Source organism: Arvicola amphibius, chromosome 9 (genome assembly GCF_903992535.2).
Source record: "Arvicola amphibius chromosome 9, mArvAmp1.2, whole genome shotgun sequence".
NCBI lineage: Eukaryota > Metazoa > Chordata > Mammalia > Rodentia > Cricetidae > Arvicola > Arvicola amphibius.
In genome coordinates, this window is record NC_052055.2 from 125,591,969 (window position 1) to 125,607,134 (window position 15,166).

At 45.7% G+C, this 15,166-nt stretch overlaps 3 protein-coding genes across 4 annotated transcripts; 1 reads left to right on the forward strand and 2 right to left on the reverse strand.

Moving 5' to 3' along the window:
• The first annotated feature begins 237 nt into the window (after positions 1–237).
• Positions 238–2,480, forward strand: Ubd (ubiquitin D). Of its 2 annotated transcripts, none has more exons than XM_038343669.2 (2): positions 238–258; positions 1,658–2,480. In XM_038343669.2, exons 1-2 carry the CDS (start codon positions 241–243, stop codon positions 2,123–2,125), a joined length of 486 nt encoding a protein of 161 aa, XP_038199597.1. In that variant the 5' UTR covers positions 238–240; the 3' UTR covers positions 2,126–2,480. The 2 variants fall into 2 exon arrangements, with proteins under 2 accessions (XP_038199597.1, XP_038199598.1); XM_038343670.2 differs by lacking the exon at positions 238–258 and adding an exon at positions 862–950.
• Positions 2,481–3,364: 884 nt separating this feature from the next.
• LOC119823816 (putative olfactory receptor 2I1) lies at positions 3,365–4,340 on the reverse strand (the record flags this gene model as incomplete). Its single annotated transcript, XM_038343871.2, is given in 2 exon segments — positions 3,365–4,313; positions 4,315–4,340. Coding segments are annotated over 2 exon segments (975 nt in total), but the record flags the coding sequence as incomplete, so codon positions are not given.
• A 9,038-nt stretch (positions 4,341–13,378) lies between these two features.
• LOC119824033 (olfactory receptor 10C1) lies at positions 13,379–14,317 on the reverse strand. Its single transcript, XM_038344231.1, has one exon. The coding sequence runs from the start codon at positions 14,315–14,317 to the stop codon at positions 13,379–13,381; it is 939 nt and encodes a 312-aa protein (XP_038200159.1).
• Between the last annotated feature and the right edge of the window lie 849 nt (positions 14,318–15,166).

A 15,166-nucleotide genomic window follows, 5' to 3' on the forward strand; every position in this document is an offset into this window, starting at 1 on the left:
GTAACAAGGCAGGGTTAGGAATCCTTATTATAGAGGGGTTATTTTATGTTCAGAATCTGGAGAACAGATGGAAAGGTCAGAGGGAGAAGTCTGTGCACAAAGAGTGGTCACTGCCAACTCCACCCCAGCGAAAGCGAAAGGAAATTCTTGAGAACAAAGGTTTTTGGGGATTTCCAACCCAGCTTCTCACATATAAGCAGGCCCGAGGACTCCTTTCTCACTCCACCTCTGATTGCAGACATGGCTTCCTGCATGTGTGTAAGTTGGGGTCTGGTAAAAGAATGGGAAGGGAAAGTATTTCCATGCATTGGGAATATAGTTCCACAGTGCAGGAGGGGTCAGTGCCTGGAAGGTGAGAAGGTTGGGTGGGCACCATTTAGGAGATAAGGCAGACATTGATGATTGCACAACAGAAGGAGGTACTCTAGAGAGAGGTTGGTTATTTGGCTTGTTAAACATTTATAATATTGTATATATGTATATATGAGTGCATGTATATAGTATAATATATGCACTCATAATATACTATAATATTGTATATATGTATATATGAGTGCATGCATACACAGGGCCAGGGTCAGAAGGTAATCTGCCAGCATCAGTTTTGCCCCTCTCCCACCTGGGTCATAGGGGCCAAACTCAGGTGGTGAGGCTCGGTGGCAAGGGCCTTTCCCAGATAGGCTATTTTGCTAGCTAAACTTGAGAGAAATGGTAGGGCATTGTGCTTCAACAAGGCTGGCAAGATGTGAAATTAGGGAAATAATTAAGAGTTCTCAACCTCAGGCTTCTCTCTCTTTTCAAAGAAACATTTCACAAATCTCTTGTTTTAAGTTACCAGTGATCAAACACATTACCTTAAACACAAATATGTCCTCATGAAGAGAACCTGTAACCAGGGCCGTGCCCAACAAGGATGAAGCCTTCACTGAAGGAGCATCTGAAACATCCAGGTTGGGAAAATGATTCTGAATGGAGTATGAGGAGGTTCGCAGACCTTATTTTCCCCATCTTCCAGAATTCTGCAGTCAATGAAATTAAACTCAGCTATACTTCCTATCTTCTGAGATTGGGATTCTGGTCTAATTAAAAGAGGGTATCATGCTCTATAACAATAGTTATAAAAATGCAAAATCACAGATTAACAACATTAAACACAGCATCACCACAACATGGGCATTATCAGAAATTAACGGGGACATTAATAAGAATATAACAGGTGGAGATCATGGCTTAATCAGGGTTTGTTCTGAATTAGTCACAGAGAGTATCCTATGAGGTTGAGAGTATCCTATGAGGTTGAGAGTATCCTATGAGGTTGCCAAATCTTGAAAATCTGCTTTGGAGTTGTTTAGAAACCTGTGTACATCTTTTGAAGCCCTGTAGTGTTTTTACTTTAATATCTGGCTTAGGAAAGGCAAGTTAGTAAGGTAGGAAATTGATAGTTACATTGGAGATATATTGGATACATATCTCAAGAGGAATGAGACTAATGTTCTAATTTGTGTTATAATATGGGAATTAAACAAAAGTTTCAAGAGATGGGGAGCTGCGGATTGTTGGGTAGGAGCTGGAGGGCCAAGCAGACAGAACAATGAAAGTGAGAAGTAGGTGTGGAAAGGCAGCAAGCATTCTGGCTGACTCAGCTTTCTTTGCTTAGATTGTCCATTCTGAGCAATGGCCATCAATGACCTTTGAGACCACCGAGAGCGACAAAGTGAAGAAGATAAACGAACATATCAGATCCAAAACCAAGGTTTCGGTGCAGGACCAGGTCCTTCTGCTAGGCTCCAAGATCCTCAAGCCCCAGAGAAAGCTGTCATCTTACGGCATTGACAAGGAAACAACCATCCACCTCACCCTGAAGGTGGTGAAGCCCAGCGACGAAGAGCTGCCCTTGATTCTGGTGGAGTCAAGCAATGAGGGGCAGAGGCACCTTCTCCAAGTTCGAAGATCCAGTTCAGTGTCCCAGGTGAAAGAGATGATCGAGAGTGTGACCGCCGTGAGCCCCAAGACTCAGATTGTGACTTGCAATGGAAAGAGGCTGGAAGATGGAAAGCTCATGGCTGACTACAACATCAGGAGGGGCAGTTTGCTCTTTCTGACAGGGCACTGCATTGCGGGGTGACGAGAGGATCCAAGCCCACTCCCCTTAGCTCTTACCAGTCACATCCTTTGATGATTTCCAAAAGCTAATGAGAATGAAATAAAGACTGGAGATGAGTGGGGTGGATTAAAACTATTTGTCAAGTCTGTGGTTACTTGTTTCTGTGGCGGGATTGCTGCCAAATGAAGAAGCTGAAACGTTAGTTGGGTGCGGTGATTCACACTTTTAATTTCAGGACTTGGGAGGCAGGGACAGGTGGATCAATGAATAATTGTTGAACCAAATTGAGTTCTACTTATAGAGATTAGAGAAGTAATGTGTTATGATTTTTAAAACCCCAACAGCATCACAGACTAATAAATGATTTAGAAATTCATTCAATCATCATCCCATCTTCTTATTTAAAGATACTTGCTATGGAATAAAATCTAGTACCCCCTCCACCTAACACCTAACAAAATGTTCATCTCTGGGTAAGGAAGGGAAGGGGTTAACTTCTGGTTTCTTCTGATGATAGAGCGTCCTTTGCTGTAGGATAACTTTCTCCATCTTCCGTCTATTTGCTCCTCTGTCTCTCTCCTGGTCACATGCAGGTTCTTCTCACAGCCTGACCATGGCTGCCTTTACCTTCACCAAGTCTAGTCCCTTCTCTCTTAAAACTAGTTTACAGATGTCCTGCAGATGGGATTCCTAGCTTAACCAGGCCTGACACAATCGCCTTACACTTGCAGATTTCCCTTATAGTTTTAAGTATCGAGTGTTCTGTGGTGGACACTGGTTCCCTGGCTAGTTCTGTACTAGCTGGGTTGGCTCCCCAAGAAGGGAAACCACATCCTGTTTCTGGAAGCTCTCTATGTAAGGTAAGGCACCTGGCCTCCTTGTTAACTGGATGTAAGGACTCCACCTGATGGCTGAGATCTCATGGTCTTTTGTAAGCCTGAGAAAAACTGAAGGTCAGCACCAGGCTGTTCATCATCTCATCTCCATGTGAATTCTTCAGGGGTGGTTACAATGTCTCCCGAGAATGAGGATGGCCCCCTCCTTCATCATGCTTCCCTTCTGTAAAGTCTTAAGATCCAATTACCCCATCACTATGTATGTGTGCTTATGTATTTCAGGGATTTCCCCTCAAGAATCCAAACCTTAGCCGGTAAGAGAAAGAGATCTCTTACTAACCCTGGACAAAATTTGCAGATTCTCATGCAAAGGCAAACAATATGGGCATCCTAGTTCCGGAACCCTGCGCCTTTCTTAGTCCTGTCAGTGTCGGACCTGCAGCCTCCCCAGACTTCCCAAGAACCTCAGCGCCGCCCCCTTGACTTCTTTGTTGCGCAGTGTGTAGATGAGGGGATTGAGCGCGGGTGTGACTACCGTGTAGAAGAGCGAGACGAACTTGCCGCGGCCCTGGTTGTAACTATGTGTAGGTTGCAGGTAGGTGTAGGTGGCCGAGCCGTAGAATAGGCAGACGGCGGTCAAGTGAGAGCCACATGTGCTTGCTGCTTTCCGCCGGCCCGCGCGGGAGCGCATGCCCCAGACCGCGCGGCCCACGGCGGTGTAGGAGGCCAGGATGACCGCAGAAGGCACCAACAGGATGACCACCCGCGCGGCGAACATCTGGCGCTCGGTGGCGCTGCGGCCGCCACGGCAGGCTAGCTGCAGCAGCGCGGGCAGTTCGCAGATGAAGTGGTCCAGACGGCGGGCCGCACAGAGCGGGCGCGCGGCCAGCAGGGCGGTCTGCGCTGCGGAGTTGGCCAGGCCACCAAGCCAGGAGGCGCTGGCCAGAGCGCGGCACAAGCGCGGTGAGGCGAGGGCGGCGTAGCGCAGCGGGCGGCGTACGGCAGCCGCGCGATCCAGTGCCATAACCGCCAGCAGCACGCACTCGGCGGAGCCCAGGGCCAGAGATGCGCACAGCTGCGCCAAGCACCCGCCGCGCGGTAGCTGCAGCACCGGGCCGCACAGGCTGACCAGCAGCGGCGGCACCACACTGGTGGTGAAGCCCACATCCACCAAGGCCAAATGGCAAAGGAAGTAGTACATGGGTGTGTGCAGGCGCGGGTCGCGAATGGCCAGCAGCACCAACGCCGCGTTGCCGGTCAGCGTTAGTAGGTAGCAGAGTAGGACCAGCGCGAAGAGGATGGGTTCCAGCGAGGGCCAGTCCGTGAAACCCAGCAGCAGGAAGCGCTCCGCCGAGCTGTGGTTAGCCTGAGGGGAAACTCCAAGAAGGTTCGGAAGGATGAGACAAAGTTTAACGCTGGCGGGCTTGGTGATTCAGGCCTTGCCGAGCCTCAGCAGGCAGAGCCTGGAAATCTTGGTGAGCTTGAGGCCAGCCTGGTCTACATAGTGAGTTCCAGGTCTGAGAACTACACAGTGAGACGCTGGCTTATTGCTATCCACAACAAGCAAGACTTCCCATTGTGGGATAAACTGGGTAAGAGAAAAGCTCATGCCCAAATTTTAGTTTCATTACATAGCCCCATGCCAGTATTCCTTCACAAGTGCCTTCAAGGGAGATAATGCCTCTGTTTAACAGATGAGTCAGTTGAAATTTTAGGAAGGCAAAGCTCATCTTTATTTCTAGACAATTTTACCATATTGGGGCTGATATAAGACATGACACTTAACCTTGTGAAGTAGTGGTGGCTAGAGGTGTTGAATTACAGAAAGTCAAATTCCTCAGCATTGTGATTTCATAGCCATGTACCAGCACAGTGAGGCAAATCCTAAAATAGTAACCTTCAGACATGCCACCTCATGAAAACAGGTACACACTAGTAAAATTTCACATATAATCTTTATGTTACACACAAATCCCCAGGAACACAGTTCTACACACACACACACACACCACTGATGATTTTTCAGAAGGTAAATTTGTTGTAGATAATGTCTTTAAACCTTCCTTGACTTTCTAGAATGTGGCCCTGAGTTGCAAAACCATTTATTCTTAAAGCAATATAACAAACTTACCTTCATGTCTAACCTCTGGCCCTGTTTTTAGACCTTGAGTTTATGCTGGTGTCTTGTTGGTGTTCTGGATTCCCTGGGTTTGAAATGACAGAGGGAAAGATTAGCGAAAGACCCAAATATTTGACTGTATTGATTGCTGGACTGAATACCTGAGATCAGAGCCAGGCGCCCCAGGTTGAAGACAAGGAGTGGGTGCCATCCTGTTCAGCAGAGAGAAGATGCCTAAATTTGTGGAATTGCGGCACAGAGGCAGAAATGGGGACTTTACCAGAGAGTTCTGTAAGGGGCATAAACAGGTCAAATGCTTGTCTTGTGGTAGCCAGTTAACCTTAGCTGGTGATTGAACTGAAAATATTCTTCTAAAATCTAACAGGAGAGAGAAAAAGGAAGGATACTGACACCTTCTCTCACTAGAGAAGAAACAAGAACCTCTTTCCCTGCTACTTAGAAGGGGGGTGAGGTGCAGGGGAATCTGTGTCCCACTCCCATAATTAGCCCTTTTGGAGGTGGTGTCCAGAGAGACATCCCCCAAGGTGATGGAGAGGGAATCCTAGAGAGACTATCCCTTCTGGGTACCGAGTCTCTAGCAGGCTGTGGAGGCTAGAGGCCGCATAATTTCCTCTTCTGTTATTTCTACTCATTTGTTGATTGACCTGCCACCCCTCAGCAAATCTGTTATGTCTGTAAAGCAGCCCTAATCTACTGGCAGACACTGCAGATTTAAGTCACAAATGACCAATATTTTAATATATAGCCAAGCTGCTGGGTGCCAGGATTACTGGCATTGTTCTTCACCTCAATATCATCCTCAGCTGGACACTGGCTTTTATCACCGGCTACCACTGTGGTTGCTGTTAACCCCTCCATCCCTTCGGCTCCTCTTTGTTCCAGAATATATTATGTTTGGTCCATTCTTTACTCTTACTATAAATCTTAGTGAATAATTATCCTCCCAAATCAAAACTTGTCCCCTTCCATTTCCACGTTCAGTGATCTGGAAATTTGCTGCAGTTCCTCATTGCCGTCAGCCATTATAATTACGTCTTTGGGGCTAGCAAAACGACTGATTGTCTCAGGACTGACGTGGTGGCAGGAGAGAGCCGACGACTCCTGCAGCTTGTCCTCTGACTTCCACATGTGGGCTGTAGCGTACACACACCCCCACACCTCACTACCACTGCGCACACAAAACAAATGTAATAAAAGGTTTAAAAATAGTAGTTATCTCTTTGTAAACTCTAAGCAATAGTTTCACTTTTTGATATTCTCTCGGTTAAATTACTACCATATTTAAATTAAACTCTAATCTGATCCATTACCTATGCTTGTTTGGTTGGTAGTGACCAGAGAGACACCGAGCCGTTTCACTTCATCCTGACAACTGACTGTGAAGGGCAGGGGCAAACGCCACCTGGTAGTGTGTGTGTGTGTGTGTGTGTGTGTGTGTGTGTACATGTCTTATGTAGTGTAGTTGTTTTTTTTTTTTTTCAAGATTGGCCCATCCCTTATGGAGGATACAGGGAAACTTACAAGGCTCATAAAAATTTACAAGCATTACAAAGCCACATCTGGAAGCTATGTGGGCAGTAGGCTTGGTGGGGAGGGGAGACTCCTTGGTGACGCAGCTGTCCCAAAGGTGTATAGGGGACTTCTGTGAGTCCTTAACCCATGCTCAGGTGGGTTTTTCTGAGGTGTGCAGTCACCCATAGCCCTGTAAATAACCCCAGCGAGGGGCATTGCTTCAGTAAACTTTACTTGGGTGAAATAATTTCCTTAGACTGTTGTTATTCTTTCTACCTGTGGTGAATAAAATAGAACACCTAAGAAAAACTATGGAATGAACTGTTGCCCAAATAAGAATGGACAGAAACCAAACATGAGTTTTGGAGGAGCAGTTGCATGGCTCCTAGCATGGTAAGACAGGCAACTGAAGCTGATCCATCCAAGGGTGGAGCATCCTTGAGGGGAACTCAAAGGTTGTTAGTTTATTTTATATAGTATGTCATGGTTTTTGATAACTGGGATATACCACATGTACAAGGATGTTCTTAAATAGTTAAGAATATGTTACAGAATATGTTACTGTCCTAGTTACTTTTATATTGCTGTGACAAAGCACCATAACCAAAGACAGCATTAAAAGAAAAGAATAGTTTATATTGGTGGCTCACAGTCTCAGAGGGTTAGAGCTCATGACCATCATGGCAGAGATCATGGCAGCAGGCAATCTGATGGCACTAGAACAGCAGTTGAGAGCTTATATCCTGATCCACAAGAAGAAGGAGGCAGGGAGAGGAGAGGAGAGGAGGAGAGAGAGAGAGAGAGAGAGAGAGAGAGAGAGAGAGAGAGAGAGAGAGAGAGAGAGAGAGAGGAGAGGGAGAGAGAGAGAGGAAAGGGGAGAGGGGGGAAGGGGGAGAGAGAGAGAGGAAGGGGAGAGAGAGAGGAAAGGGGGAGAGAGAGAGAGAAGAAAGGGGAGAGAGAGAGGAAGGGAGGGACGGAGAGGGAGGGAGAGAGAATCTAAGAGTCAGAGAATGGGAAGGAATGCTGTGAAATTTCTCTTTTCTGGACATCACCTGGCTGCCGCACTTAGGAAATCACAGCAGTGGGGATGACTTGAACAAGACCTGCAGAAGATGGGGCCTATTAACATTCCTTGATGAAAGGAGGAGAGGCTCATGAACCCTCCACCACCACCGAGGAGTTATAGGCAGCTAATGGCTGATAGAAGAGGGAAGTCATATTCCATAGCACTGCAGTGCTGGTAAGTTGCCCCGGATCAAGTAATAGGTCCCTACCTATGTTCATGCAAGTGACTTTAATTAAATGTGATAAAGCACGCACACATGAAAAAGACATGAGGACTAGAGAGATAGCCCAGCAGTTAAGAGCACTGGTAGCTCTTCCAGAGAACCTGGGTTCTATTCCCAGTACCCAAGTGGTGGCTAACAACTGTCTATAACTGCAGTCCCAGGGGATCTGACACCTTCTTCTGGCCTCTGCAAGCATGTGGTAAGCAGGTGACACACAGACGTAAAAATAGACAAAATACTTATATACATTAAATAAGTAAATAAATAAAAAGATAAGAAAAAGTATTTGGTAAGAGGGACATAAGAGAGAATAACGGAAGGGAATGAATTAAAAGTAAATTATATGTGTTTATAAGAAACTGAAAGACAAAAAATAGAGACCAGATTTGGTAATAGAGTGATCTGGTCACCTTCCCTGCAACCCCAGGTCCCTTTCTGTCTATCATTCCTGCTTCAGCAAGGGCAACCCCTGCTTTATGAGCCCCACGTACAGTTATAACCCCGGTCCTTGTTTTCTCTGCCTTCTTGACTTCTGGCATGTAGCAACCAAAAAAATTTGAGCTTGTACAAAGCTATACATTGCCTTAGATCGCCCACCCTCTCTAGAAACCTATAGGTTAACCTATAGTAAAGAACTCTCTTTAGTTGGGATTCAGAACAAACCCCTGTTGCAGTGACTGATGTCACTAAGCTGTCCTTTCTACCTGAAATAATCTCAGCTCCCATTTATACCAACCTGGAACAGAATGCTTTGCTCATTTAAAACATCTGGGTGATCAGAAAATTAAAACCGAACAGAAGCATTTCTTGTCTTCTGTGGGACCTAGGCAGACCAGAAACAGGAAAGAGTCATGAGCAGGAGAGGGCTGTAAGGGCCACCCTTCTTCGTCAGAGCTTAGAGTTTCAGTGGAGAGAGTATCAGGTGGCGATAAGGCCCGAGTGAACTCTCTCTTTCAGCCTTTCACCTGGAGACAGGCTTCCTGGGATGCAGTTCCTCTCACGGTCCTATGCACTCCTATAGTGTTTGTTCCCTGAATGCAGCGGTTTGCCTAGTCACTGGCGGAGGAAGAGCCATTGTTAAACGTGTGGTGGAGAGGGCCTTTTCTCTTAGATGACTTATTTGGACCAAACTCACTTTGTTGTGCTGTCTTTGGGATGCATTTAAAGTGACTGTTTACAAAAACTTTTACCTGATTTTTTGAGTTCAACAATTTCCTTTACGCTTCTCCGACTCCTACTTCTTTATGCGTCTCTTGCCGGACGACAGTATAGTAGACGCGTGCTGCCACCATGTGGCTAAATAGTGCAACGACACATTTTACAGTTCTGGAAGGCTGGCTGTTAGGTCTTGAAGCTCAGCAATAGTCTCTTGAGCTCAGTGAAGCTTAGGGCAGTAATGTCCGAGCTTTATCTGAGTTGTACCCATGCAATTCCTGAATAATCTTACGATTTTCATGTATAAGTTCTTTGGTGCTGATGCTGGTGCTGTCCTCACAGGTCCATAGTATTGATTCAACTGCCACAGACTCCGCTTTGCTCCATGTAAAAGTTGATTATACTGTTGGAGAGATGGCCTGTCACCCTGCAGGGCAATTATTCAAACTGTCTATCCCCCCCTTTGTCATTAGGAAGGCTCAAAAGAGCCTTGGGAAATAATAATAAGACACGAGGCTCTCTGCCACAGTTATCCTGTTGACTGGGTACAACGGGGGCATGGGCAGAGTTAGACTTGGTTCAGTTCTGACTTTGCAAAAACGCTTTCTGTTTTCTTTGCACCTCTAGCTGTTCATTTTTTGGAGGCAGTTTGTGATCAAAGTCTTGTTATGTTTGTTTTCCAGATCTTTCTCCCAAGCTAATGGTTTAAGCAATGAATCCTTTGAACAACTTAAAGTAAAACAAGATCTGTGATACAAAGGTGACGTGTAAATCCAATTACACTTAATCAATAAAAACTAGGAGACGGGTATGGGGGTAAAAACCTGGAAGACCAGAGAACTGGGAGCAGTCGCCAGTTGCTTCCCATGCATCTCCTTTCTGCATTTAAAAGGGCGAGATTCTGTCTCTGCCCCACTCCATCTCCCAAGAGCTGTGATTAAAAAAGGCGTGAACCACCACCACCAGGCTTCCACCCTCTGATCTCCAGGCAAGTTTTATTTGTCAGAACACAAACAAAATACCACAAAACACAAATGGAAGAATTTTCATGAGTCATTCGGAGAAGTATTCCTCACTTGATCAGACAAAAGAGCTGATTGATTAGATCAACCAAATCATGCCTGATTTGTAGACCTACTGTGTCAGGAGGCTGCATTCTAAAAGCCAAGCTGAGGAGCTACCCTGTGTGTGTGTGTGTGTGTGTGTGTGTGTGTGGCACACCCAGGCATTGAGCTGAGACTGCTGTCTCAGAGGAGTTTCCAGATTTGAGGTAGGATGCTTAGGTGTAGCTCACAGATATGAGAGAGATATAGAGTAGGAAACACTACATTCTGAAAAGAGGAACAATCTGATGTCTTGTACTCTTAACTCTGGTGGATCTTGATTACCACAAGACAGCGCCTCCCTGTGTCTTAACTTGTGGATGTTTATTGTCTGCTGGAAGCTATGGGAACCCACGAAGCAGAAACCTTTCTCCTTGCCTTCTTTCCTGTCTAGGATCAGAAAGAATGAATTTAGGACTTTTTTTTTTTTTAAAGATTTACTTATTTATTTATACAGTATCCTGCCTGTAGGCCAGAAGAGGGCACCAGATCTCATTATAGGCAGTTGTGAGCCACCACATGGTTGCTGGGAATTGAACTCAGGACCTCTGGAAGATCTGAGCCATCTCTCCAGCCCAGGACTTTTTTTTTTTTTTTTTAAAAAAAAAAAAACCTGTTATGACTGGTGTTTACTATGGAATCACAGGGACAGACTTAAATTTGGCTCAGGACACATTCAGCATTTTCATCAGCAGGTGGGGGAATAGCTTGAGATCTCATGGGACACTACTCAGAAATGAATATGAATGGGCTGCTATACACCATAGTATGGATAAATTCAAAACAATTATATTGGGTTAAAGTAGTCAGACTAAAAAGTATATTCATGTAAAACTTTTGTAAAGGCAAACTGATCTGTAATGATGGAATACAGATGAAAGGTTGTTGGGAATAAGGATAGCAGGGAAGGCTGGAAGAGAGACACTGCAGTGGGGAGTGAGGAAACCTTTGCCTGTGTGTGCGTTGTTTAATGGTTGTGCCAAAGGATTCACAGTGCCTTTATATGTCAACACTTATCAGACCATATGCTTAAATATATGCAATTTATTATATGTCAATGATGACACCATAAATGATAAGAAAAGAGTTATTGCTATCAGGGTGTGGTGGCTTTGTCTTTAATCCCAGCACTCATGAACTGTGAGTGCAAGACCAACCTTAGTTATACAGAGAGACCCTGTCTCAAAATAGAAGGTATTGTTGATATGGCGAGATGAGCACTGCTCTTCCTATCATGGATATTGGCATAAGTCTCCTGGGAGTTTCATAAAGCTGCCGCTTGTGATCTTCCCCAATGGAAACCAATGGCAAAACGCCAAAGTCCTCCTTAGTTAGATAGCCCTCTGAAGGACGTGAAGTGGAGGCAGTCAGGAGGTGGGTATGGTGCATTTTAAATGTGCAGTTCTGCTGGTCAGCGTCACCCTGGGGATAAGAGAAAAAGCCATGGTGCAAATCCTTCAGGTAGCTCTTCTGTGATGTCTTTCCTCTTTGTCGACATTCTGATGGGTACAAGATAGAGGTTTTACTTACTAATACAATAGGGAAGGTCATGTCATCTTTCGGGGAGCTGGCAGAGTAGCCACATATGTGAAATTTTTTCCCTTTAGTTCTTGGGATTGAGCTCAGAGCCTTGGGCTTGCTAGGCAAGTGTTTTCTCTCAGTCCCATTGTTAATTTTGAGTACCATCTTTCCTGAATTCATATTGTTTGATGACAATTTCAAGGGAACCAGCATTTTCTCTCCAAACAAGGACAAAAATCATCACCTGTGTTTACTCAGTTTTCACCACGGTGTCAAGAGAAGATCAAATGCATAGAAGATAATGAAGAAGTGCTGGCAAAGTTTTAAGTGTTGGGGATAATAAAAATCATGTGGATTTTATTTTTTATTTTATATTCCTTTTTTAAAATTAAATTTATTCTTTGACAATTTCGTTCCTATATATAATGCATTCTGATTACTCTCTCTTCATCCCTTATACATTTTTAATTATTAGTAGTAAATTCTTAATTAATGTGTTATCTTTATCCTCTGGGAGACTTATTTTTTGAGACAAGGTTTCACTCTGTATCCCAGACTGGCCTGGGACTTGCAGTAATCCTCCTGCCTTGGTCTCCCAAGCCCCGGGGCTGTGGAATTGCATCACCAGAACTTCTCATTAACTTGCTCTGCTTTCTGTGAACTCTTGTACTTCATGAATATTCTATTCATCTTCAGTGTCCGGGTGTTTTTGGCTTGTCTTACTGAAGGGGGCACTTTTCTGCAGCTTTGAGTGTGACATCTTTCTCTACTTTCCTTTGGATTTCCCAAGTACCAACCCCCTTGATGCAAAATTATCCTTCTTCCCCTGCACACACTGTCAGATGGACTTTACTTTCTGTGTTAATCTTTCCAACTCATTATTTAAAAATATTTGTAGAGATGCCCATGTAACATGGGCTCTCACAAGCTCCCAGAGAAAGTAACATCCTTGCCATCTCAGCCTCATGGATAAAAGAATTTAAAGTGCAAAGAGATGATGTCATTTCTTCATGATCACACAGTTAAGTAGTTGGAAAAATTAGGATTTGAATTCAAGCCAGGTATGGTGGTCCACATCTATAATCCCAACACTTGGGAAGTGGAGGCAGAAGAATCAGGAGTTTAAGGCCAGGTTAGGCTACCTAATGAGTCTGAAACCTGTCATGGCTCTATCAGACTATGTCTCAAAAAACAAACAAAAATATTTGAATTCAAGTGTATTCACATCAGTTCTTGAAAGAAGTGTATTAATTTCCATACGATCTAACCCCCATGATTGTTTTCAGATCCCCTTTCACTTTTTAAGAGCTTTGCTTTCACTAGCAACAGATTTTTTTTGCTAGATATGCTTATGTGTGCTGGCTTACTAACTCAGGAAATAAAGGCCTTTCCTACAACGTCTGAATGCCAGAGAAGTTCCAGGACATTGCAGTTATAACCACATTGCAGGTAAAACGTTATAACCTTCGTTGTCTGGTGCGCGCGCGCGTGTGTGTGTGTGTGTGTGTGTGTGTGTGTGTAGTGAGAAAGATGAGATTCTGCAACTTGGTTCTTAGTTAAATTGTTCTACTTGTAAAATCAACCCTTTGCAACAGGAGGCAGAATAGAGCAGTGGGTGCTGAGGGCATCAGTAGCTCTTTAAGGGTAAGTCTGTGTTCCAAGTCTCTGATCCCTGGAGGAACCTGGAGTTCTCTTCAGGAGTCATCTCCTGTACCTTGTCAAATCTCCGAGGGCCCCATTTTCGGGATACTTCTTTTTAGAGCGGCCTTGACATCAGCATTCCTCAGGCTGTAGATGACAGGATTGAGGATGGGGGTGATCACAGCATAGAAGAGGGACAGCAGGGGGTCCGTGGCAGGGTCGTAGCTGGCCTTAGGGCGGATATAGATAAAGATGGCAGTACCATAGAAGAGAGATACCACTACCAGGTGGGAAGAGCAGGTGGAGAAGGCCTTGCGGCGACCAGCAGCTGATGGGATGCGGAAGATAGTGACCAGGATCCGCCCATAGGAACTAAGGATGAGGCCAAAGGGGCACAAGATGATAAGGGCGGCAGCCAGGATAATCTGCAGCTCGTTGAGCGAGGTGTCTCCACACACCAACTGCAGCACGGGCTGAATCTCACAGAAAAAGTGAGGGATAGCGTTGGGGCCACAGAAAGGCAAGGAGAAGATGAAGGAGGTGTGGCCCAGCCCCACTAGAGCCCCGCAGGCCCACGCGGCGCCGGCGAGCTGCACACACACCCGCCTGCTGAGCAGCATTTGGTAACGCAGGGGCTCGCAGATAGCAGCATAGCGGTCATAAGCCATGGCAGCTAGCAGGCAGCACTCGGTGGCGCCAAAGAAGAGGAAAAAGAACATCTGCAGAGCGCAGCCGGAGCGCGGGATGTGGCGCCGGCCAGTGAGCAGATGGTGCAGCAGCAAGGGGACGGTGACCGACGTGTAGCAGATCTCCAGGGCTGAGAGGATGCGGAGGAAGAAATACATGGGGGATTGCAGCGCTGCGTCAGTGGAGACTAGCGCCACAATGAGGAGATTGCCTGCCACCGTGAGCAGGTAGACAGCCAGGAAGAGGGAGAAGAGGAGGCCTTGAAGGTGGACCAGACGCGAGAAGCCCACCAGTACGAACTCAGTCACCAGGGAGGCGTTGGTGCCCATCTACCACAGCCTACGGCCAGGTAGGAGGGGGAGGGCAAGAAACGCTACTGTGTGTGCTTCGAAGCAGGCAGAGAGGACCTCCTTACCTGGGGACTCCTTTTTTCTTAAGCTATCCGGACCTTTGAACGGAGGTGTCCACGCACAAGCCCACGTGACATCCTGGTCACCCTAAGAATGCCCTGGGTGTATATTTGTCTTTGATCTCTGCGCTGTCCCCACCCTCAGAAATACACACTAAATTTAGGTTCTTCTGCTCTGGTTCCCAGTTGTTCTGCCCTCTTTCCCACTCCTCCTTATATTTTAGGTTTCAATTATAGCTCGGGAAGGCCTAAAACTCACCGTATTCCAAACTGGTCTCCAATTCATCTTGATCCTCCTGCCTCAGTTTCTTTTTTTTTTTTTTTTTGGTTTTTCGAGACAGGGTTTCTCTGTGGCTTTGGAGCCTGTCCTGGAACTAGCTCTTGTAGAGGCAGAGGCAGGCGGATCTCTGTGAGTTCGAGACCTGCCTCAGTTTCTTGAGCGCTGGGATTATGGTAAGTAAACACCACATCCAGCCATTTTGTATTTCCCAGTTTCCCATCCCTGCTGGGGTAGACATTTCCTTCTCAGATGAACACGATTTGATTCACATTCCGAGTGGGACAAATCCCTTTCCAAGTCAAGGGGATTTCCTGTCCTGTTAAATCCTTTATCTTTCCTCCTCCAATACATTTCTTTCTTTTCTCCTCTCAATGTGTCTCTTCTCTGATCCATTCTTCCCCCTTTCCACCAGCCTCTCCTTATTTGCTATCATCTTGCCTCATGCAGAGTTCACAGTCTCTATTTGGTAGAAAAGACTCAAAATAATCA